The sequence below is a fragment of the Vigna umbellata genome, chromosome 3 (genome assembly GCF_029865625.1).
Source record: "Vigna umbellata cultivar VRB3 chromosome 3, Vumbellata_1.0, whole genome shotgun sequence".
NCBI classification, from domain to species: Eukaryota; Viridiplantae; Streptophyta; class Magnoliopsida; order Fabales; family Fabaceae; genus Vigna; species Vigna umbellata.
The window spans coordinates 1,735,734-1,760,136 of NC_142167.1; the positions used below are offsets into that span (position 1 = coordinate 1,735,734).

Consider the following 24,403-nt stretch of genomic DNA (forward strand, 5'->3'; position numbering starts at 1 on the left):
TTGCATTAAGTATTTTTATAAAATAATAAAATTATATAATTAGATTTTGGGATTACTTGTACTACAAGATAAATGTTTGCGTATGCAGTAGAAAAAGGTTGAGTTCCAAAACACAACCCAATGTAAGAAAGAAGAAGACCTGAATGACTCATCTTTAAATTCATTTATTAGTCAAAACTGTATTCAACCTAAATAGTTCAATTTTCAAAACACTTCAAATTTCAAATCATGAATTCAAATTAAAGTTTTTTTATAACTGAAATAATAATTTAATTCAGTTTTATTAATAATCATAACTATGGAATGGTCAACACTAGACTCAGGCTACGAAATACTTTTTCACAGGTCTTCAGTATGTGAAAATATAAAAAATAAATAAATTTAATTAATATTTTTTTATAGTATATAAACTATAAATATTATAGTTTTACTTTCTATTATTATTATTATTACTATTTTCTTTTTCAATTTTTCACTTTCCATTTTATTATCACGTCAAAATAATTAATAAGTTCACTCTCTCTAGTTTGAAAATTTTACTGTCTTTCACTTTTCCATAGCTTTCCCGGCAAAATGGCACGGAAGAGCAACAAGCGATCGGTTCCCGGCGTTTTGTGGCGCATGTTCCGCCACCGTGCGCGAACTCTCTCAGACACCGTCACATCCTTGCTCCCTCCTCCGCCGGAGCTTTGCCGATGCGACGGTCGCTGTTGCCTTGGCTGCACCCTCGACGCCAAGTCCTTTCTCCTCCGACCCGACGATCCTTCCGATTACCGCAAACTCCTAACTCAGTGCTACGTCGTCGTTTCCGAAAACGCACCTGCGCTCCCGTTCTTCGTCCCCCTCTCCGGCTTGTCTCAGGATCAGGTATTAAATAGTAGGAATATGAGATCAAAGTCCCAAGTCGAATATCAATGAGAAATGAAAAAGTTGGAAGTGATGTTATAGTTCTTCATCTGAGCTTATTCTAGCTTTTGGTGTTAAATCTGTTTAGTCTCTCTCAACAGTTTTCTTTTTAAAAAAGTTTCTCTCTTTTCTGTATATAATCTTGAATGATATAACCTTAACTTGTTAAATAAGCATCTTAGAGTATACATTCTAAAGAATCAACAAGTCTGTCCACTAAAAGAAGAAAAATAAAAGATAACTAACACAAAAACCAGTAAGTTTGCCTATTAAAAAACTCCTCAGCATATAGTAATATGTTCTAATCGTTAAGATACTAGTAACGAACTCGATATATTAAATTCAACAATCAATTGGACAATTCTTTTTTTTTTTTTCTTTTACATCCTTAACCATTATTGGGAAAACCCATGTTCCAATATACTAGCTACACTGCCAAGATAACAATGTACATAAGTGGGGTAAATTATTAGAAAGTGAGTGGAAGGCAAACTCAACTCTACAAAATCGGTTCCACAAAATCGACTTGTAATTCTGCTTATAAACTAAGAATTGGACTTATCTCTAATTCACACGGAACTTCCAAGCCAAATCTCGCTCCAGTTTTATGGTTTTGAAATATTATTTGACAATATCATAGTCTATCTAATCCATTATTGTCTACTTATAATATTATTACTGCTCCAATTCCAAAAGTGCTTAGCGTGAGATGGTTTTGAAAAAAATGAACCCAAGTCTCACATAAACTTGAGATAGTGTCACGATCATGTAAATAAATGGGGGACACTAGTTACTAATAAATCAGTTCTCTGGAGTTGACTTAGGTTAAAAAAAATAGTTAAAATGAGGAGGCAGGATGCAGGGGCAATGATAGTTGGGGTAAAGAGGTAGGTATCTGTTATAGAGAGAGGGTCTGGGGGAGGAAATATGACCTTGAGAATTAGACCTAGCTTGGGCAAGGACAGAGGCTTTCCCAATTCATTTCTGCTGATTTCTACTTAGGTTTCTAATACTCAGATATCTAATTTCATTCCATAGTGAGATTAATACAGTTTTCCACCTCATTCTGAACATTATAGATTATTGTTATCGGCGTTTGGTTTCTGTTTTTAACAGTTTACTTATTGAAAAATGTACTATATGCTTTCCCCGTGTTGGGGTTTCGTTTTTTGGGTAGAATCCTCAAGATAATGGTTTATACATGCTTATTTTGGCTTTCAGGTTGTGAAGAGGACCATTGAACAGATGCTGCATCGAAGGGAACCAGTTTCGAATATGTTGTGCTCTGGTTATGATAGGGTGACAAGTTTCTTCCTTTATGCTGTACAATATTTTAGGATATGTTATTTTTTACACTCGGGCATTTTTTGTTGTTGTCTTTATTGCTGTCTTTGTTGCTGTTTTTCCATTGTAAGGTATTCATAGTGATGGATTAGATATGTCATGGACTTTTGATGCAATAGTGGTACTACCTAAAATGAATTGTTTTATTAAATAAGATGTTGTTGATTCTTAGTTCTTCAACTATGATTTTGCACTGCAAGTTGAGTGGCTTTTGTGCTGTTGCATGTCTTAAGATTGCACTCTTGTTGATGTGTTTTGTTTGCTCACTAGGTATGTTATCTGTTTTCGTTAAATACTGAGTGTTATGATGTAAATTGTCAAATGGAGGATTATCAAATAATGCAATAATATAATTTTTTATGAAGACTAATATGATTTAGGGTGTGTGTTTTCCTGTTTGAACTGCATTGGACATTGTTTTCTCACTTTCCAAGACGGTAATGGAGATGGAAGGGATTTCTAGAAGGTGGTTATTGGTTATGCAGATATCTATTATGTCTTTATTACCTCTCTAACTCAGCTATTATACACAAAAGCATGTATAGGGATTCTACTGTGTGTATACACATGTCTTGTACTTTATTATTTTGTTCATGTGCAGATTAAATGTTCAAGCCGTACTGTGGAGCTTTTGTCCAGTGCATCTTGGTCTCTTCTTTTAAGCAGGGTATTTGATGATATCAAAATTTTAATGATCATGTTTAGATTAATCTAGTTTTTATTCTTTATTCTTAACAAAACTTGGTAAAAACTTTCATCCATGCAGGTTGGGGATGATTTTATGATTTACCTACTAAGGAATACATCAATATTCTTGCCAGCTCCCCTTGGAAACCATCACCAGGTGGGAGGTCCTCCTATCAGTCGTCTATGTTTTGATATGCTCAAGGGTTCACCGAAGTTTGACTATCAGACATATTGTAAGTATCTGTCTATTACCCTGTGATTTTTGTTATTACAATAATATGTATGCATTTAGCATGTTTAAATCCACAATTGGGACCCGTTTACACTAGGTGGAAAACTTACGCCCAAAACCCAACCATTAATTTTATCAAATCCGATGGTTTGGATTAGTTCATGGATATGGTTGTAAAATCTTCTCTGATCAAATTTTCAATAACCATATATTTGAACTTGAGGATTTTCAACAACTATATCCATGAACGGATCTGAATCATCATATGTGATAAAAATTAATGGTTGGGATTTCGTGTAGTCTTTATACTTACATAACACCTGGTACAAGTGGATCCTAACCCTTGAATGCACGTGTTTCTTCAAGCATACTAGGTTTTGTTATTCATTTAGATTTCTAATACTATGATCAATTTGGTACAATGCCAGACTGTTGATTAATATTTGGTACTATGATCTTAAAATTACTTGTCTAGTCATTAAATTCTTAGCAGATTTTAATATAAATTGCCTCATCTGAGAAATCAGCAAACATTGTCCTTGCTGTATATCAGTAATGGATAAACTGAAATCAATTAACTATTGATGTTTTTGAACCCATTTATTGTTATTGTTATCTTGTATCATCTTTCCTAACAACTTAAACGTTAGTTTAGAGAAACATTACATATTTGGAATATCTTTTCTCTCTTTACTATTAGTAAGATGTTACAATATTGGGTTTTATTTGAACAGGCGAACAAAAGAGGAAAAGAACTGATGTTGATGACCCACCCGTAGAGAAACGAAAGTGCCATATTTCTTGCATTATCAATGGTCCTCTGGGCTTTTCAAGTAACCTTGGCATGACTGATAAGTCTTCAATGCAACTGATCAGGCATCATGGGAGCAGGAATTATGATGTCAGTGTCTCTGAAGTTCCTAAGTTCTTAAGAACTGAAACTGTTATAAGGAAGTCGGGGTCAGAAGGAAATCAAGGTTCAAATTGTATTACACCTAGGCTTGGAAAGCGTTCTAGGCCATTTAGGTGGCAGCGGCGCCGTTGCAAATTGCTAAAGCAGTTAACCCTTGAAGAAAATAGTCTAAATATACAGCCAAACACCAGCAGCTTAAGTTATCATGCAGAGGTGATTAATTGTTTTGATGAAATATTTTACAATGCCACTTACAAACATTTTTCCTAAAATTTTGGTATGTATTTGATTCATTTCTGTATAAAACTTGTATTCTTCACGTACCCCACACTTTTTCTTACCAGCATCAGTGCAAAATATTGATAATTTTTGTTGTAATAATTTTTATAATTGTATGGATTGATAAGAATGAAGGAAATCTTTATGCTGTGTTGCTTCTTTTAGATTCAGTGCATGGTGCAATAGTGATAGTAATTATTTACTCTTTGCAACCATTCAACATTTAGAATAAGTTAAACTTCTATAGACATTTCATCGTAATTTGATATTGTAGGTGTTAAGATGTTCAGCATTGTCTAGGAATATGAATATAGTGCTACTTGAGACTAGGGAAATATCCTTCGTTTAGCTAATGTTGTAGTTGAGTACTTGAGTTGGCCCAGTTCATTTCTAACTGGTGGAAATGAAATCTAATCTATTTCAGTTATATTTGATATTTTTTATCTTTGGTCTTTACTGTTGATGGAATCACGTGATATTTTTACGAAGTGCTAGAATAGTTCACATAGTCTGCTTCATAATCTAATCTATTTCAATTATATTTGATCTTTTTCACCTTTGGTCTTTACTGTTGGTAGAATCGTGTTGATAGAATTGTGTGACAATTTTATGAAGTGCTGGAATAGTTTAAATTGTTTGCTTCCAATAACCATTTGCATCAATGGTATTGAAAACAGTAATTCTCTGGAGGTAGAATCTGGCTAGTGGCACTTTGTACTGTGGTTGAAGCCATGAGAAACAGTAATTAATTACAATGAGAAGCATGCAATAAATAGACACAAGGTATTTTTTCTTTACAATAGAAAAGTTCATCAAGATAGAAAGGAAGCGTAATAATTTACCTATGGTTACAAAGTAACATCATAAAGGAGAAAAGGAATTTGCTTCAGTCATAAGACCTACTATTTTTCCAAGCATATTCTGTTTTAGAATCCACTAAGCAAAATCTCACAAAGAAGCAACGAAAAATAGCCTGCCTGATAAAAGCTGTTGACGGATATATCTTCATTTCAGATTCTAGTTACTCTACAGTAAATCCTTTTTAAAGAAGAATGCAGATTAGACTTTTGGGATATGTTAATGACGGAGTGAATATTAAGATGTTCATGGTAGGTTACAACTGCGTTACCATAAATATTAATTCTGAGCTACAAGAGGACCATGGGGTTTATTTCAATCTTCACCAACAGTAATCTACTAGTTCAATGCTGATTTGGCATAACTTATCTTCCAATAATTGATTATCTTATATTCACGTACTCTTTACATGTTTAACTGCAGATGTCATTACAATGTGCTTGCTGTTTAATCTTGCAATCTCTTCCAGCGGTTCCTAAGAGAACCAATATCCAAAGGCAATCTATTTTTTATAGTCTGGAGCCTTCTCGTTCAGTTCTTCCAAAGAAAAGTATCCACCATGTTAGAGATATGATTTGATTACATTAAATAGGAAAATATCTAAGCACATTTCTCATTATTAGTTATTGTTTTTGTTTTTTATTACTATATCTCTTCTTTATAAATAAGAGTACTCATGTGAACAAGACACACAATCACCAGCATTCCTCTCTATACACCAAAGCATAGACCTTCAATGTTGTTCTTGTCCTTTCCTGGAATGGGATTTTTTGGGTTCCCTTCGTCATTTTTCAAAATTTATATATGGAATTGCTCTATATTTACAAGCTCAAACGTGAACTGTTTCATGAATTCTTACACAATTACTTGCTCTTCAAGTTCCTTAGATACATTATTTTACCCTAGTATTGTAGACATTATTTTACCCTGTTATAATAATATCATAACAGCCTCATGTGTTGCTACTTCTTCTAATTCAAAGATAGTATGCTTTTCCTTCACTGATTATCTTCAGATATTTTATATTCCTTAAAGCCAAATTTGGCTTGTTCAGAGCATCTCATTGGTAATATTTTTGGCTTCTCAGATGTAAATGCTAGTGCTCAGTCAACGTTTTGTTTGCACAGCAATGACTCATGTCTCATTAACTCTGAATGTCTGTAAGTGCAGGCAGGCCCTTTTTATTTCACCACTTTCTTGAATGTGAATTTATTACACTTTAAATCATTGATAAGGTCCCGTGTTATTGCTCTGTAATCTATGCTCATAATATCTTTGAAGTTTATTTTACTCTGCTATCCAATTATCTTTCTACTTTGGAACTTGAACTAAGATGCTGCAGGCATGATTTAAAACATTCCTACAATTGTTTTAGAAAATGCTTTGATTTCAAGGTTCAACATTTTTCCTGATAAGTTTTTATCAAAGGGTTTTAAAAGTGCAAATGTTGTACCACACTTTATTATATTTGGGTGTTTTCATGGCTATAAAAGAGGGGACCTCAAACCATTCAGCAGCCTCCAATTGTTGTCTTTGATTTCTTATGACCTTTGTGGCCATACCATTCTATTATTGACTCAATGGACAGACCTATCTCCAGTGGGTACAATTTGTCAGGAGAAGCTTGAAGGGCATAAAATAGCTGAATAACATTGTAGGGAGGGCCTCAAGTGAGATCAGTCCAACGTTTGAGGATGATGAAGAATTTTAAATTGTGTCTTGGTTCAAATGTTATGGCAAAGATTGTCTTGCGTAGTTTGTGTATTGCAATAGTTTACTTAATATAAAAAAAATGCTTTGTTATATTTTTACTCTTTGAAATTTGGAGTGAATTAGACTTTGGACTCAATTTTAAAAAAATATTTTAGACCCTAAAATTTGAAAAAAAGTATGATATCGGTCTCTCAAATTGAGAGACTATAATGATCATTAAAAAAACAATGACCAACCAAAATCATATTCATTCCAAGTTGTAGGGATTAAAAATATTAAGTCTTTAAAAGATAATATTAAAAAATTATTTAAATGATGCCATAAATACAGTATTCTAGGGGAGTTGATAGATTTCTTTAGTAAAGAAATCATTCTCTCCCAAAACACAACACACACATAATTACTGGAAAAAGACGATATATTATTCTAGCAATCAAAGAATATACTGTACACGTCCAAAACTATCAAGGGAACACTTTCCCTCCATAGGATACAAGGTCCTGTCTACACAAAAAGAATTAACAAAAGCTAACCCTGTTACAAGGCCCCTCTGCCTTCTTATAAAGGCAACCCAACCAACTAACTAACTACTAATAGCACCATACTCCTCCTAACCACCTAATTAATTTCTTTTCCTCCTCTCATATACTTTTAACACCTTATCATTACCCACCGCCTCTTGAACAACCTTGTCCTCAAGGTTGAATTCCAGAAACTGCTCCTTCGTGGTGAGTTCATCTTCCCAAGTTGCTCCTTCTAATCTCCCTTCTTGCCACTCAATCAACACATGTGGTACCATTTCCTCCTAATTCTAATGAGTCCTTCTATTCAATACCATGAGTGGCCAACAGATTGGTCTTCCCCTATTGCCAACATCAGTTGGGATATATGAAATACGGGGTTAATCCTAGTTGTGTCAGGAAGCTGAATTCTGAAAGCCATTGGTCCAACTTGTTTAATCACTTGAAAAGGTCCATAGTATCTTGTTGAGAAATTTGGGTGTAGTCTGGTAGGCATAGATGCCTACCTATGGGGTTTGATCTTCAAATAAACCTAGTCCCCTTCCTTTATTGTTGTTGGTCTCCTTTTTCTCTTGGCAAACTTAGCCATCCGATCTGGCACCCTCTCCAAATGATATCTCAGTTGTTTAAGCGCCTCATCACGAGTCTGCAACTCTTGTGCCACTGCCTCCACTATTGTTTCCCTTGGCACAAACCATGTTAAAGTTGGTGGAGGTATCCCATAAATCACCTCAAAGGGAGTACACTTGGCAACTCCCTGATAACTGGTGTTATACCAGTATTCTGCCAAGGTAAGATCAAACTCCCAATTTTTGGTTGTTCTAATCTAAAACACCTCAGATAAGCCTCCAGTATCCGGTTGAGACCCTCGATCTGCCCATCCGTCTCTGGATGATGGGCAGTGCTCATAAGAAGTTGATGTTGGTAAGGTCTTGGTCACTGACTATTGATGTTGGTACCCCATGCAGTTTGACAATTTCCCTTACAAAAACCTCTGCTATGGACTTGGCCGTGTAAGGATGTTTGATGGGTATGAATGTCTATATTTGCTCAGCCGATCTACCACTACTAACACATTGTCATACCCATGAGATTTGAGTAACTGGACAATGAAGTCCATGCTGATTTCCTCCCATACTGCTTGAGGAATGGGTAATGGTTGTATCAGGCCTTGGGGTGATATGCCACATACTTATGCTGTTGGCAAACCAAGCATGCAACTAAAAATTCAGTCACTATTTTCTTCATTCCAATCCAATACAACGACTGCGTGACCTTTCGGTATGTTTTGTACACCCCTGAATGTCCATCTGTTGTTTTGGCATGAAACTCTGCTAATAAACGTGGAATCCATTCGAACTAAGCAGACAACACCAAGTGGCCCTTGTAATGAAGGCGATCGTGCTCTAATGTATGTGCTGGGTGTGAGTTAGGGCCTGCCCTCACTTCTTCTCTCATTTTTTTCAGGATCCTGTCATCCTCCACCTCATCCAACACCTTTTGAAATTCCTGCCAATAGGGTCTGACGATCACCCTTAACTCCATATCTTCTTCCTCCTTTTGCTCCCCCTTCCTGGCAGGGCATCGACTACCCTATTGAAAGCTCCCGTTCTGTACACTATCTCAAACTCATAACTTAGCAATTTAGCCAACTAATTTTGTTAGAATGCTTTGGTCCGCTTGAACCAAAAGCTTCTGGCCAAGAAGGTAGGGTCACAAATGTTGGATGGTACGGACTAAGGCCGTCAATTCCTTTTCATAGATTGACTTGGAGAGAGAGGTTTCCGATAAAACCTTGCTGAAATATGGAATAAGCTTTTTATTCTGTGACAAAACTGCACCCACCCCTCTACCAGAAGCGTCACACTCCACATGGAAAGTTTGTGTGAAGTCTGGTAAAGCCAACACAGGGGCAGTGGTAATAGCCTCCTTTAAAGCCTTCATAGCATTTGTGCTCTGTTGTGACCAACTAAATTGCCCCTTTAGTAGATTAGTCAAAGGTCGAGCTATCTTGCCATAATTTCTGATAAATCTCCTGTAATAGCCCATAAGACCCAAAAATCCTCTCAACGCCTTAATGTTTTTAGGTTCCGGCTAATCCAACACTTTTGCCACCTTCTAATTATCCATTTCCACCCCTAATCCAAAAATCATGTGGCCTAAATATCTGATGTGTCTCAAATTCACACTTTTTATTTGCAAAAAACTGCTGTTGACCTAAGTTTCCTAGCACCTATTTGAGATGTCTCCTATGCTCCTCCCATGTGCTTCTGTAAATCAAAATGTAGTCAAAGAAAACTAAGGCACAATGCCTCATATATGGTCTCAAAACAGTGGCTTGGGCATTGGAAAGCCCAAATGGCATAACCAGGAACTTGTAGTGACCTTAGTGAGTCCTGAAAGCTGTTTTTTGGATGTCCTCCTCCCGCATACGTATTTGATTGTATCCAGCTCTCAAATCTACCTTAGAAAAATAGCTTGCCCCTTACAGCTTATCCAACAGCTCTTCAATCACAGGGATAGGAAACTTGTCAAGTATAGTAGCCTTGCTTAGAGCTTTGTTATCAATACAAAATCTCCAACTGCCATCTCTTTTCTTCACCAAAATAATAGGGCTGGAGTAAGGATTGTTACTAGGTTTGATAATGCCCATTTCCAGCATCTCTGGCACCTGTTTCTATCTCTGCCTGCATCAAATGTGGGTACCTTTAGGGTCTCACATTGATAGGATCCACCCCCTCCTTGATGGGTATTTTGTGGTCTAGGTGTCTTATAGGAGGAAGACCTGTAGGTTCCCTAAAATCTCATCAAACTCGCCCAAGATTTTCCCCAAATTTTCAACCTAGTCGTGAGTCAACTGCGCCACTTCCTTACCTCCATCTTCTAATTTTGCCTTGCCCAACCCTAGACCAAGGTTACTACTTCTATCTCCGTCTCCTTTAGCAGTGCTTCTAGAGACACCACCTTTTTTGTGAAAGTTGGATCGCCCCTGATCATCACCTCCTCATTTTTCTGACAAAATTTCCTTGTTTGAATCCCCCAGTTGATTTTTTACTTCTCCCAAAGATGTCAGCCAAGCCATCCCCAATATGAGATCTACCCCTCCTAACTCGAATAGGTAAAACCTCTCTTTGATCTCCACCCCTTCCTAGATCAAAGAAATGTCGTTACAACACCCATGGGTGGTCTTCCTCTACCCATCTCTGAGACACACCTTATAGGGAGGTGTTTCCATGGTCAGCTCCAATTCCTCAACTTGTAGAAATGAAGTTGTGACTAGCTCCATTGTCTATTAAAACCAATATCTTTTTCCCATCACCCAACCTTGCAGTTTCATCGTGTTGGTTTGGGTTAGGCCACCCGCTAAAAAGAAGGATAGCTCCAATGTTTTTGTTCCATCACTTCTTCCTCTTCTTCTCCTCCTTCATCATCTTCAGCCAGGATCATGACCCACATGCTCTTCTCTGGGCACTTATGCCCTGGGCTGTATGGACCCCCCACAATGGAAGCACCTTCCTTCCTCCTTCCTCCTTATATATTATGGGTAAGGAAGATTTCTTACCCTTCTGTTCTTGGTTTCCCCAGCTGCATTGCTCCCTACTTTGAACCCCATCGTGTTAATAGTCCCTTCCTTCCTCGTGGTACTTGCATTGCTGATAGTTCCCTGTCCATTCTAGCCCCCCTTGAAAATTTCTGTCTTGGAAACAAAACCATGATATCTCCCCTAGGTTTGATTGTTCCTACTGGCCGTTCCTTCGCTCACATTCGGGTTTTTTCCAGCCTTCTCCACATCCCTGACTACCTCCATTGTTGTCAACAAATCCTTTGGGTTGTGAGGCCTAATCTGGCTTCTGATCTCTCCTTGTAACCTCGCAAAAAAGTACCCTAACAACTACTCTTCTGTTACTTCCATAGTCTGAGCCACCAACATCTAAAATTCTTGAACATACTCCTCTCCGGTTCCCTTTTGTCTTGTAACTACCAATTTCTCAAAAACAGACCCTCTATCTCTTCCTCTAAACCTCCTGATCAGTGCCTTTATCAACTCTCCCCAAGAAGGGTTGTTGGTATTCTTTTTTTGGAACCTAAACCAGTAGCTAACGTCTCCCTCCATGCAGATGTAAGCCAGCCTCAACCTCTCCTTATTCGTGTTTGGATGTCAAAGAATTTTTCCACCTTGGAAATCCATCCCATCGAGTCCAACCCTTCAAAAATGGGCAGTTCTACCCGTTTCATCCAATTCTTCTGCAATTCGCCACTATCCTCCTCGGGCTCTTCTTTCTTCCCCACTTGATCTCCATTCACTGACCCACGACTCCCCTCTGAACTCCTGTCCTAGTTCCCAGTCATTCTTCGAAGAATTTGAGGGATTTCTTTAATTTCTTGGTGCATCTCCCTGGTTTCCGCCTTTATTTCCTCCACGGTGGTCTCCAACGAATCATTCTCCGCTCCAAGGCATTGACTCTTCCTTTCATCACACTCCTCTCCCAAGTATCCGGCAGGTTAGACCAATTTGATAGATTTCTTTAAAAGAAATCAATCTCTCGCGAAACACATCTCTCACGCACACAATTACTAGAAAAAGACGGTATATTATTCTAGCACTTAAAGAATATACTATACATGTCTAAAACTATAAAGGGAACACTTTCCCTCCACAGGATAGAAGGTCTTGTCTGCACAAAAAGAATTAACAAAAGCTAACCCTGTTACAAGGCCCCTCTACCTTCTTATAAAGGCATCCAACCAACTAACTAACTACTCACATCAAATACTTCCCCTAACCGCCTAACCTCCTAATTAATTTCGTTTCCTCCTCTATACATTTGAATTGCTCCTTTTATTATTTCAGTTTTCTAACAATTCTCATCAAGTAGTTTAGATGTGCTTTTAATATACTAGAATTCAAAGTCAATGATGAAAGTTCTAATTTCTTATAAGTTGTAATTATTTAAAAAACTTAAAGTTATTTTTCTACAGCTATCACTGTCTTGTTAAGTGTTTTAAGCAAGTCATTCGGAGGACACAATGTTGCCAGCATACAAAACTCTTGAATAAGCATTGTGTTTTTCCGTCATTGAACAAAAATACAATTAGAAGATCAAGTTCTGAAGTTAAGGTTAGGTTTTTCCCTCTTTTCGGTTGATCCAAGAAGTTTCCACTTCCTTAGTGAGGTTATGTATAGCTTTCCTTAAAATTCTTAGTTTACTGCAGGACAATAAATCAGGGAAAAATTTGCAGAAGACTTGTGTTGATACTTTGGATGATGGATTTAAATCATACTGCTCAAAAAGTCAAGTTGTATCTTTCGTATGGGCTGTTTCTAGGACTTTACTTCCTTCGGAATTATTGGGTACTCCCCTTGCATGGAGAACACTGAGGAGAAATATTTCAAAGTTTATACACTTAAGAAGATTTGAGACATTTTCATTGAAGTTATGCATGCACAAACTGAAAATATCATGGTTTCCTTTCTTATCGAATAAACATTTCTTTCAAAAAGAATTCAAGAATAGGAATGATCCTATGCATGTTGTCAAACGCAAGTTGTTAGAGAAGTGGATTTTTTGGTATTTCTCTTGTTTGGTTGTACCTTTGTTGCAAGCAAACTTTTATGTTACTGAAAGTGCGAAAGGGAAACATGATATTTACTATTATGCAAAACCAATTTGGGAAAAGTTGGTTGCTAACACTACGGTTTGCTTCAAAGACCGGAGATATAGCTACCTAGATGATGCGGTTGTACATAATATTCTTAGAGGTAGACAGTTTGGATTTTCAAAACTTAGGCTTCAACCTAAAGAAGATGGTGTAAGGATGGTGGCAAATCTGAAAGGTTCTTCAACAATGCCATTGTCTTTGTCCACTATAGGAGTTCAAAATTGGAGAACTAAAGGCAAAGTAAACCACCAAAAAATCATGTATAAACGTTATCCATCTGTAAATTATGTTCTTCGTGCTGCCCATACTATTCTGAAAGGAATTCTTTTTGAGAAGCCTCACAAGCTAGGTTCTTCCGTGTTTAACTATGATGATGTTTACAAGAAACTATGCCCATTTTTGGTTGGCCAGAAGATAAAAAGAGGAACTATGCCAAATTTATTCATGATTACATCTGACGTGTTACAAGCTTTTGATTCTATTGATCAGAACCACCTTCTAGGCATAGTTAAAAATGTTTTAGTGGAGGATGGGTATTTTCTTAAAGAATATCATCAAGTTATATGCACAAAGAAGTCTTTGTGGGTTCAAAAGCAATTTATGATGTCGGATGAATCAAGCAACAATGGTCACACACGATTCACTTCATTTGCGTCCTTTCAATCTCGGCATTGTGTCTTTGTTAACCAGGTATTATTTTTCATAAGAGAAAGTCAATAGGGTGTGTATAATTTTGTTTCAAGCATGAATGTATAAATATGATCTTTTTGTTCCTCTTATATATCAATTAACATGATGACTGAGTATTGGAGGTGTATATTAATTTAAATTGTGTTTTTTATCCCGTGTTGTATGTATACACATATTATAGCTGATAAAGGCACTAAAATTACTCTTATTTTAAAATGGTATTTTGTTTTATTTAGTTTACTTTATATACTAGATACCATGGTCCAAGCATTGGCTTAGACACCACAATTTGAAGTATCCTTTTCTATTTGGTTAACATGATTCAATTTGCCTATTTATTTATAATTAGGAAATTGTATAAATTTCTAGTATATAAATTATTTAACTTGTATGTAAAATTTTGTAACAGTGGTTGTCTCACCATTTGTTATTCCATTAAAGCTGTTTTGAGATCAACTATTCTGTAATGTTATTCAAGATTGATAGTTTGATATTAGAAGTGTAGGCCATTGTCTAAAACTAATAAGACCAAATGCATGATTAGTATTGTCTTCTTTTTCCAGGAACCATTCTTTTCTTTTCTTTCAAGCTCTTTCAGGATGTTGCAAATAAAAATAAGCTAATCCAATTGCATACTAATAAGCAATAACTCTATTATCTTTTAATGCTCCCCATTCAAACCGTATATAAAAATAAAAAAAATAACAGTTTGTCATACCACAACTTAGTCAGCTAGTACTTCCTGCAAATTTATGGAAGCATCCTTAGTAAATAGTTCCTTATTTCTCCTTGTTAGATGTTAAGATGTGTGTTTCTGTTATTTGGGCTTAGTCTATTATGTATTAAGGGCATTGGCCCATATCTTACAATATAAATAAATTACCCTATGTGTATGCAACACACACAAGGGATATTCTCTCCCAATCTTCTCTATTTCTCATATGGTATCTAGAGCACAGGAATAGTTCCAGTCAACTCCACGGTCTCCGGCACCCCTCACTGCCGCTGTCGCTGCCGCCGTCGCTATCGCCGCTGCCGCCGCCGCCGCCGTCGCCGCCGCTGCCGCGCCGCCGTCGCCGCCGCTGCCGCGCCGTCCCGGAGTTCCAGAATCGACCGGCGACCACACCATCGGAATCGTCTCGGCCGGGCGACCACCGTCGTACGAAGATCGCGGCGAACGGACCTCCCACGCGCCTCCACGCGCCGCCGCAAGAGTCGCGCCGCTGCCGCCGCGCGTGCCGGCGCGTCGCCGGAGCTTTCCGCCGCCGATCAGCACCGCCGTGATCGCCTCCTCGCCCTCTTTCTGGATCTGTGGTCGTTGCGTCAATCGGAGCACTTTGAATTTTTAGGGTTTCTCCTTCCCTATGGCGTCTTCCTCGTCTACAAACACCTCTATTGGTGGCTCATCTTCTGATCCTTCAATATATACCAATTATGTGAATGTACACTTGTCCATTGACAAGTTAGATGGCACAAATTATGCAACATGGGCGTCCGACATCAAACTTTGGTTGAAGAGTCAAGGGTACTTAGATCATCTTACTCAAAATGTGACTACTGCTCCCATAGATGACACTTCCCGCTGGATGAAAATTGATGCTCAGTTGTGCATTGTTATAAAGTCCACCATTCACTCCTCACTGAAACAAATGTTTCGATCCTATGAAACATGTTCAGAAGTATGGGCACAAGCGAAGTTGTTATACACCAATGACACTCAGCGTCTTTATGGTGTTTGTCAGGACCTATTAACTGTTATTGGTCCGCGCAATCCTGGTCCTATGGCAGAATATTTGGGTAAAATTCATGCCCTTCTTCATGACTTTAATGATATATTACCTCCTGCTTCCACTCCTGCTGAAGAATTGGAACAACGATCAAAGTTCTTCATGTTGTTGGCATTATACGGACTCTCTGATGATGTTTCTCATGTCCGTGATCAGATTTTGGGTTCTCCTGTCATACCCAACTTTACTTCTACTTGTTCTGCTCTTTTGCGTATACCGAGCAAACCCGTCACTGAGACATCCCCTCATACTGATGATTCCTCTGTTATGGCTGCTCAACGTGATGATCGAAGTCGGTCTCGCAAGCCAAGTAAAGGACGTCCAAAATGTGACCATTGTGGCAAGTTAGGCCACAAATTGATAGATGTTATGCTCTCCATGGACGTCCTCCTCGACCTGTAGCAATGGCAAATTCTGATCCACCTCCCCGATCACCGTCTGCAGACCATCCTACTTCATCTAATATCGTAGACAAACCTGCAATCTTTAACGAATTTCTCAAATGGTATGAGGATCATCAGCACTCTGGTTCCACTACATCTGCATCTGTTGCACGTACAGGTACACCTTTTGTTGGTCTAACTCACTCCCTTGGACCTTGGGTCCTTGACTCAGGCGCCACCGATCATATCACTGGTAACAAGTCCTTGTTTTCTTCCTTGTCATGTCCGAATAATTTACCCTCAGTAACAATGGCTGATGGGTCTAGAGTCTCATCTCATGGTATTGGTACTGTTAATATTTTTCCATCCATATCCATTGATCATGTACTTTATGTCCCTGGGTCTCCCTTCAACTTATTGTCCATTAGTCGTTTAACTCGTACTCTTAATTGTGTTATTTCATTTACTAAAGATTCTGTTTGGTTGCAGGACCGGAGTTCGAAACACATGATTGGCACAGGATGTGAGTCTCATGGCCTTTATCATCTCCGCCCTTCTCCACATGTTGGCGTTGTCATGGAGTCACCATCCCTTCTTCATGCTCAGTTCGGTCATCCCAGTCTTGCCAAACTACAACAACTTGTCCCGAGGTTGTCCACATTATCAAGTTTGTCGTGTGAGTCTTGTCAGTTAGGGAAGCATACTCGTAGTTCCTTTCCTCGTAGTGTCTCACAACGGGCGTCGTCTCCTTTTTCATTGGTTCATTCTGACATTTGGGGACCTAGTCGTGTTAAGTCCATTTTAGGTTTTCAGTATTTTGTTACCTTTATTGATGACTATTCCAGATGTACTTGGTTGTTTTTAATGAAGAATCGTTCTGAGTTGTTTTCTATTTTTCAATCTTTTTTCAATGAAATAAAAACACAGTTTGGGGTTTCTATTCGAAATTTACGTAGTGATAATGGCCGTGAATACCTTTCTCAACCGTTTAAACAGTTTATGGCTTCTCATGGCATTCTTCACCAAACCTCATGTGCTTATACCCCTCAACAAAATGGGGTGGCTGAGCGCAAGAATAGACACCTTATTGAAACAACTCGTACACTTCTTATTCATGGTCAAGTACCCTCCGTTTTTGGGGTGATGCAGTTCTCACAGCATGTTATCTTATCAACCGCATGCCATCTTCCGTCCTAGATAACAAAATCCCTCATTCTATCTTATTTCCTCAAGACCCTCTGCATCCATTACCTCTTCGAGTTTTTGGGTCTACATGTTTTGTTCATGATTTTAGTCCTGGTCTTGATAAGTTATCTCCTAGGTCTCACAAATGTGTCTTCTTAGGATTTCCACGGTCACAAAAGGGCTATAAGTGTTTTTCCCCTTCCCTCAATCGTCATTTTATCTCTGCTGATGTCACTTTTGATGAGTCTTCTTTTTACTTTTCACATCTATCTTCTAGTTCTGTACCTCTCCCTGTTACTGTTGATATTCCTCTTATATGTGATCCTCCTGGTGATGCTCCACCCATTTTGTCTTCTCCTTCTTTAGACTCTCCTTCACCACAGGATCATCCTTCACCTCCACCCCTTCAGGTTTATAGTCGCCGTAATCGTCTCCCTCATGACTCCCTTCCGGTGCCGCCTCATGTGTCTCCTCCGGCTCCAGCAACTGAGTCTGACTTGCCTATTGCCCTCCGTAAAGGTATACGCTCTACCCGTAACCCTTCACCCCATTATACTGTTCTTAATTACAACAGATTATCTCCATCTTTTTATACTTGTCTCTCATCCATTTCTTCTGTGTCAATTCCCAAATCTGTGAGTGATGCCTTAACTCATCCTGGTTGGCGTCAAGCTATGATGGATGAATTAAGTGCTTTACAGGAAAGTGGAACTTGGGAGCTGGTCCAATTACCATCTGGAAAGTCTGTTGTTGGTTGCAGGTGGGTGTATGCTATCAAGGTTGGTCCTGATGGCACGATTGATCGTCTGAAAGCTCGACTGGTTGCCAAAGGCTACACACAGATTTTTGGTTTGGATTATGGTGATACTTTTTCTCCAGTGGCAAAAATGACCTCTATTCGCCTCTTCATTGCCATGGCCGCTCTTCGCCAATGGCCTCTTTACCAACTTGATGTCAAAAATGCTTTCCTCAATGGTGATTTGCATGAAGAAATTTATATGGAGCAACCGCCTGGCTTTGTTGCTCAGGGGGAGTCATCTGGATTGGTATGTCGTCTTCGCAAATCCTTATATGGCCTAAAACAGTCTCCTCGGGCTTGGTTTGGTAAATTCAGTTGTGTTGTTCAACAATTTGGTATGTCTCGCAGTGAAGCGGATCATTCAGTGTTCTATCGCCACTCGAGTGCTGGATGTATCTACTTAATAGTGTATGTTGATGATATTGTTCTCACAGGAAGCGACTATCTTGGCATCTCTCAGATGAAACAACACCTTTGTCATCATTTTCAAACCAAAGATCTTGGCAAACTCCGGTACTTTTTGGGTATTGAAGTAGCACAATCCAATGATGGTATTGTCATGTCTCAGAGGAAGTATGCGTTAGACATCTTGGAGGAAACAGGGTTAATGAACTGTAAATCTGTTGAGACACCTATGGACCCCAACATCAAACTCCTACCAAATCAGGGGGAGCCTTTCTCAGATCCTGAACAGTACAGAAGACTAGTTGGTAAATTAAACTATCTTACTGTTACGCGTCCTGACATTTCTTTCGCAGTTAGTGTGGTGAGTCAATTTCTAAACTCCCCATGTGAAGACCATTGGGATGCAGTTGTTCGCATACTGAAGTATATTAAAAGATCACCTGGAAAAGGTTTGCTATATGGCCCTAACAACGATACAAAAATTGTTTGTTATTCAGATGCTGATTGGGCTGGTTCCCCTTCTGATAGGAGGTCTACTTCTGGATATTGTGTCTCTATTGGTAGCAACCTGATATCTTGGAAAAGTAAGAAGCAAAGTGTTGTGGCAAGGTCTAGTGCAGAAGCAGAATATAGAGCTATGGCATCAGCTACTTGCGAGCTTGTGTGGCTTAAACAATTGCTTAGTGAATTGAAATTTGGAGATGTCACTCACATGATACTTATATGTGATAATCAAGCTGCTCTCCATATTAGCTCTAACCCTGTCTTCCATGAGAGAACCAAACACATTGAAGTTGATTGTCATTTCATTCGAGAAAAAATCATATCCGGAGATATCAAGACTGAGTTTGTTAACTCAAGCAACCAGTTGGCAGACATATTCACTAAGTCCTTACGAGGACCTAGAATTGATTATCTTTGTAACAAGCTTGGAACATATGATTTATATGCTCCAGCTTGAGGGGGAGTGTTAGATGTTAAGATGTGTGTTTCTGTTATTTGGGCTTAGTCTATTATGTATTAAGGGCATTGGCCCATATCTTACAATATAAATAAATTACCCTATGTGTATGCAACACACACAAGGGATATTCTCTCCCAATCTTCTCTATTTCTCATACTCCTAAAACACATGGTTCCAAAATAGTGTTGCATATCATACCCCCACATTAATGACCTTTAGCCCAGTGTAGGAAACTTTTGTCCAAGTCTCATCTGGAAATACAGTTTTGGAGAAAAAAATATTATAAACACCAATGCACTTGGGAAACCCAAACTTAGAAGCCAATTGTTAAAGGGGGAGAACCAAAAGCTTAATTGTCCTACCGAGCATTCCATCTACAATCAACTTTAATACCAATTGATAAACATCTAACCACTTGGGAAACCTTTCCTTAAAAGTTAGATATTAAGGGGGTTCAACCTAGCATTTAAATATTCCATCGCGAATCTCATACCACTTGATTTTGGATTCAAGCAATTAAAGGGGGGCCTACAAATTTTGATGTGAAATCTCTTAAGGCACAAAACAAGACCTGTAACTACTAGAAAGGAGAGAGGAGACAAACAATATCTCATTCCCTCCCAAGAATGATGACTCAAATTTCTCATAGATTTTAATTATAGTGCAATCTCATGCACTTTTTTTCATGTCTCTAGTTTGCCTTTTTTTTGAGATTTTGGTACTCTTGTCCAAATCTAGAAAAATATTATCATTAAGTGTCTATTGTTCTAATTTTTACTCATCTATCATTGAGAACAATAAGAGCGACTGAGTTGTTTGTGGGTTAATTTTATTGTGCTTTAGGAATATTAAATGTATATGGTTGATATATTAAATTGTGCCTAACAAGTTTTACTTAAAACATTCGCTTACTATAATAAATTTAAACTACTATTTTATATCAGGAACGATGTAAGCTTGTGAAAACGAAAGTTCTGTTTTCAGATCTTACGGAGCATGTGAAGCACAATGTGTTGCAGTTTGATGGAAAATTTTACTTACAAGATGTTGGCATTCCCCAGGGAGGAGTTTTGTCGTCTTTGCTTTGTTCCATGTATTATGGACATTTAGAGAAACGTGTAATATTTCCATTTCTTGAAAAGACTATTGAATCTGGTTGCTGCAAGGAGAATAATGATGGGCAAACCAACTGTCCTGATAAAGTCTCATCTTCCTCTTACATGCTAATGCGTTTTCTTGATGATTTCCTTTTCATATCAACCTCTAAAAGGCAGGCAGACAGCTTTTTCTCCAGGCTACAAAGAGGGTTTCGTGGTTACAATTGCTACATGAATGAGAAAAAGTTTGGTGCGAACTTTGATGTAGAACAGATATCAGGTTCCTCATTGACAAGGGTTTATGTGGGTGAAGATGGTGCTACTTCATTTCTTCGATGGAGTGGTCTTCTCATCAATTGCTCCACTATGGAAATTCAGGCTGACTACACTAAGTTAATATTCACTTAAAGCTTTTTGATAGATCTAATTGTCATAATTAGCATTTTTGATAGATAGACATCTGCTTCTATGTTTATTTATCATAATGTTAGTGTGTGGAGTTTCAAATTGTGATAAGATGGAGTTCTGTTACAAAATTACATAAATAGACACCAAAGTCATTATTCAGTTGATGGAAGACATGTAGCAAATAATTATATATATCTTTTTTATTTCTGTTATCGATGTTTAGTTGAACGATTCAGTGTTTAAGGGACTCGTTTATTTTTTGAATTCCACGTTGCTGTGATTGAAGATATCTGAATGGTTGAGAGGATACCTTGTAGGATTGGGATAAACAGAAGAAAACAGTTGACTTATAAATTAGTTGACTCCAAACATTTCTTTTTATCATCTGTAGTTTTTACTGGGTTAGTAAAATAACATTGTAAGCATAATATTCTTGTTTGTCTAAGTTTAGTTGTGGCTAAGAAAATGTTTCTACACGTTTTAAACTGATTTTAATCATATATTTTCCTGTTATGGAGTTTAAGATGTAATGTAAGGATATTTTAGTGAATTATTCTAGTTGGAATTTCACAAGCGAAGACTTGTTATTGATAATCTGTTGTCAGAAATAGGATTTTGGGGGAGGGGTTAATTAGGTTATAATTGGAGAAGTCTACAAGATTATCCCGTCTCTTGTAAGATGTTCATTTTTTATATTAAAATAAACTTCAATTTCTACTGAAATGTGTTCAGATGTTTATTACTTGAACTGTTAGACATCTTTTGGTTCTTTCCTTGAAATAAGTAGTTCCATGTCTCTAACAGGTACTTGGGTAACCATTTGAGCTCTACACTTACTGTTCGCTGGCAAGGTAAACCAGGCATTACTCTTAAGGAGAAGCTGTGTCTCTTTCTAAGACCTAAATGCTACCCAATATTCTTTGATTCGAATATCAATTCAGCAGCTGTTGTCAGATTAAATGTCTTTCAAGTATTTTTGTTATGTGCAATGAAGTTTCATTGTTATATTCGGGATCTATCATTCATCTGCAAATTTCACAAAAGATATTGTTCAAACATTATTCAGGGATCTTTGAGGTATGAATGTAATATGATGATCTTACCTGACTACCTTTTCTCATTTTGATTTGATTGACTTTTCTTATTAGAGTATACTTTCTCGGATGGTAGTAGCACCTAACATACACACACACAGTATGCCTTTTCTTTGAGTTTGTGTAATTGTAAGTAGTTAGTTGACAGATGGATCTAAACTAGTCTATTAGTAACAGCTGGATCTTACTAGCCAGTTAGGAAACTTATTTAGCTTAACTCTAGAAATACTTTAGTCTGCACCCTGAACTTTTATCTTTTTCACTTTTCAGAACCAATAAAACATTATGTAGTTTTCTTTCTGAAGTGTCTAACCTTTTTTCTATCATCAAGCTAATGCTCTACACGAGTTCTCAATCAAATGATTTTGTATTTCTTTCTGGATGCCTAAACTCTATGAAGTACAACCATTAATCAATTATGTTTTCTTTCATGATCAACTGCCAGATATTTGCATCTGTTGATAAAGAAAAGGATGCACTCCATGAGACTTAATTCAGATGTACAGCCGATTCTCGAGTTGGAGAAGGAAGAAGTGGAATGGCTTGGATTCCAGGCTTACATACAAGTACTCAAGAGAAAGGAATCACGTCATAAGGAGTTGCTGGCTATTTTGAGGTCAAGGTTGTTATCACATAGAATGTCTGGGAGGGTCTCACCTGAACTTAAATATGCAATTGATACCAAAAACTCCTCTTTGCTTTGGGAGATCAAGTATTAGCTCTTAAAGGTTAGATTCAATAATTACAGTAGTTCTTTGTTGAAATATTTTATTGGAAGTTCCATGGGGTCATCAAGAATCCAGATACATTGATGAACCCTAACCAAAACATCCCCTTTAGTTTGGGTAAACTTGTTAGATCAGGTATACAAGAATGTAACCAACCATTATTAAGGTCATACTCACAGTCGAACCAGTTGAGTTCAACATATATATAATATATATTGCAAAACTGAGTAACTTGTCTAAACATGTATTTTTTTTTTCATGAAAAATGTGCATTTTAAAAAAATTGCCAGTTTTTTAGACAAAGTTGAACACTTCGGCAGCAAATTTTCAGCATAATTAGTGACTAAAGTTCGAAATGGAAAGAAAAAATATTACATAATGATAATTGTTACTTTTTAAAATGCCCTTCTTTGCAGGTGAGAGATAATCCGACATGATAGGGCCACAAGTAGCTTCAGGAATGCTCCTTGTTTCCATTTTTTGGGTACAGTTACATGATGATGAGTGGTAAAATTGGTTATTATATCTGGCACAAGGGTTTTTTTTTACCTGGCTTTGACTGAGTCCACTTGTTGTCTGGTTTAACAGTAGAAAAAATTACTAGAAAATGGGAGTTTTAAATGGTGTACTCCAGTAATTGTTGAAATCTATTACTGGTTTTATTGTTAAAAAATCAAACACAATGTTTCTATTATATTTCATCCTTGCTGTTCAATGGTAAACAAGGAACAGAACATGTACATATTATAACATGGTTTGATCTGCGTATCTTGATGAAAGAAATATCTATATGATCAAATGAAAATTAGAAAGGTTAGATGATGAATGCTCGAGCCTATGAACTTGTTTGGATATAAATTTCAAGTGCTTTTCTTTTAAGACCTTTTATTATTTTTTTAACACTTTCACTGTTTATCCAAACATATTCTTAGTAAAACATAATAAATGTAACTTTTTATTGGAAAAATAAATGAGAAGCTAATAGTTTTTTTAATTAGATTTTGAACTTTTTCTACCTTGTTACATTTAGACATTTACAATAATTATATAAAACTTGAATTTTGCATTCAAATAATTAATATTGATAAGAGTGTTGTTAAAATGAATTTACAAGCTAATTCGGCTATCATGAGATTGGATTAGATTGAATTTAAAAAAATCATTTTTTACTATGGATCAATTTTTAATTTGTTTGGATTGAATCTTTATTGAGTCGGATTTATTCATTAATTTACTATTTTAATTTAATTATTTATTATTTTATATTTTAAAATTAATTAATTTAATTATTTATTATTTTATATTTAAAAATAGGTTGTCAGTAAATTTAACTCTTATTTCACGACCATTGGTTCGAACATGCCATCGTTAAAAATAGGTACATTAATTGCTGTGTTACCACGCGCACAGATGATAGCCATAACAATGCACAACAGGTTTGGGGCTATTTCTTCCCACTTTCGTACTCTTAAAAATATCAAGTACTTTTGTTACAATATATTCTTAGTATATAACGTAATCCAAAACATTCAGATTATATAATAAAATTCCACAGTCTTAAATTTAGATATTTGGAACAATATTTTAGATTCTATAATTCAAAAAGGATTATATAATTTTAGATTATGTAAATTAGAATGTAAGTTACGTAATTCACAATATGATTATTCTAAATTACGTGATTTATACTTATTCTAAATATATAATGTTAAAAATAGTTAATTTGAATCATGTAATCTAAAACATTTT

At 36.9% G+C, this 24,403-nt stretch overlaps 1 protein-coding gene across 2 annotated transcripts; it reads left to right on the plus strand.

Moving 5' to 3' along the window:
* The first annotated feature begins 555 nt into the window (after nucleotides 1–555).
* Nucleotides 556–23,480, plus strand: TERT (telomerase reverse transcriptase). Of its 2 annotated transcripts, none has more exons than XM_047292240.2 (13): nucleotides 556–867; nucleotides 2,128–2,205; nucleotides 2,852–2,917; nucleotides 3,017–3,170; nucleotides 3,904–4,295; nucleotides 5,643–5,769; nucleotides 6,235–6,379; nucleotides 12,434–12,572; nucleotides 12,668–13,804; nucleotides 20,272–20,816; nucleotides 21,637–21,909; nucleotides 22,372–22,654; nucleotides 23,071–23,480. In XM_047292240.2, exons 1-12 carry the CDS (start codon nucleotides 574–576, stop codon nucleotides 22,643–22,645), a joined length of 3,624 nt encoding a protein of 1,207 aa, XP_047148196.1. In that variant the 5' UTR covers nucleotides 556–573; the 3' UTR covers nucleotides 22,646–22,654; nucleotides 23,071–23,480. The 2 variants fall into 2 exon arrangements, with proteins under 2 accessions (XP_047148196.1, XP_087964435.1); XM_088108309.1 differs by lacking the exon at nucleotides 556–867 and adding an exon at nucleotides 1,773–1,908.
* The last annotated feature ends 923 nt before the right edge of the window (nucleotides 23,481–24,403 follow it).

Bases quoted from the DNA above. Each gene is read 5' to 3' on its own strand.
- TERT (XM_047292240.2), top strand. From the start codon at position 574: ATGGCACGGAAGAGCAACAAGCGATCGGTTCCCGGCGTTTTGTGGCGC. The intron at 2,206-2,851 runs GTGACAAGTTTC...GTTCATGTGCAG, and splicing joins TGTGCTCTGGTTATGATAGG to ATTAAATGTTCAAGCCGTAC. The intron at 5,770-6,234 runs GTATCCACCATG...GATTATCTTCAG, and splicing joins TTCAGTTCTTCCAAAGAAAA to ATATTTTATATTCCTTAAAG.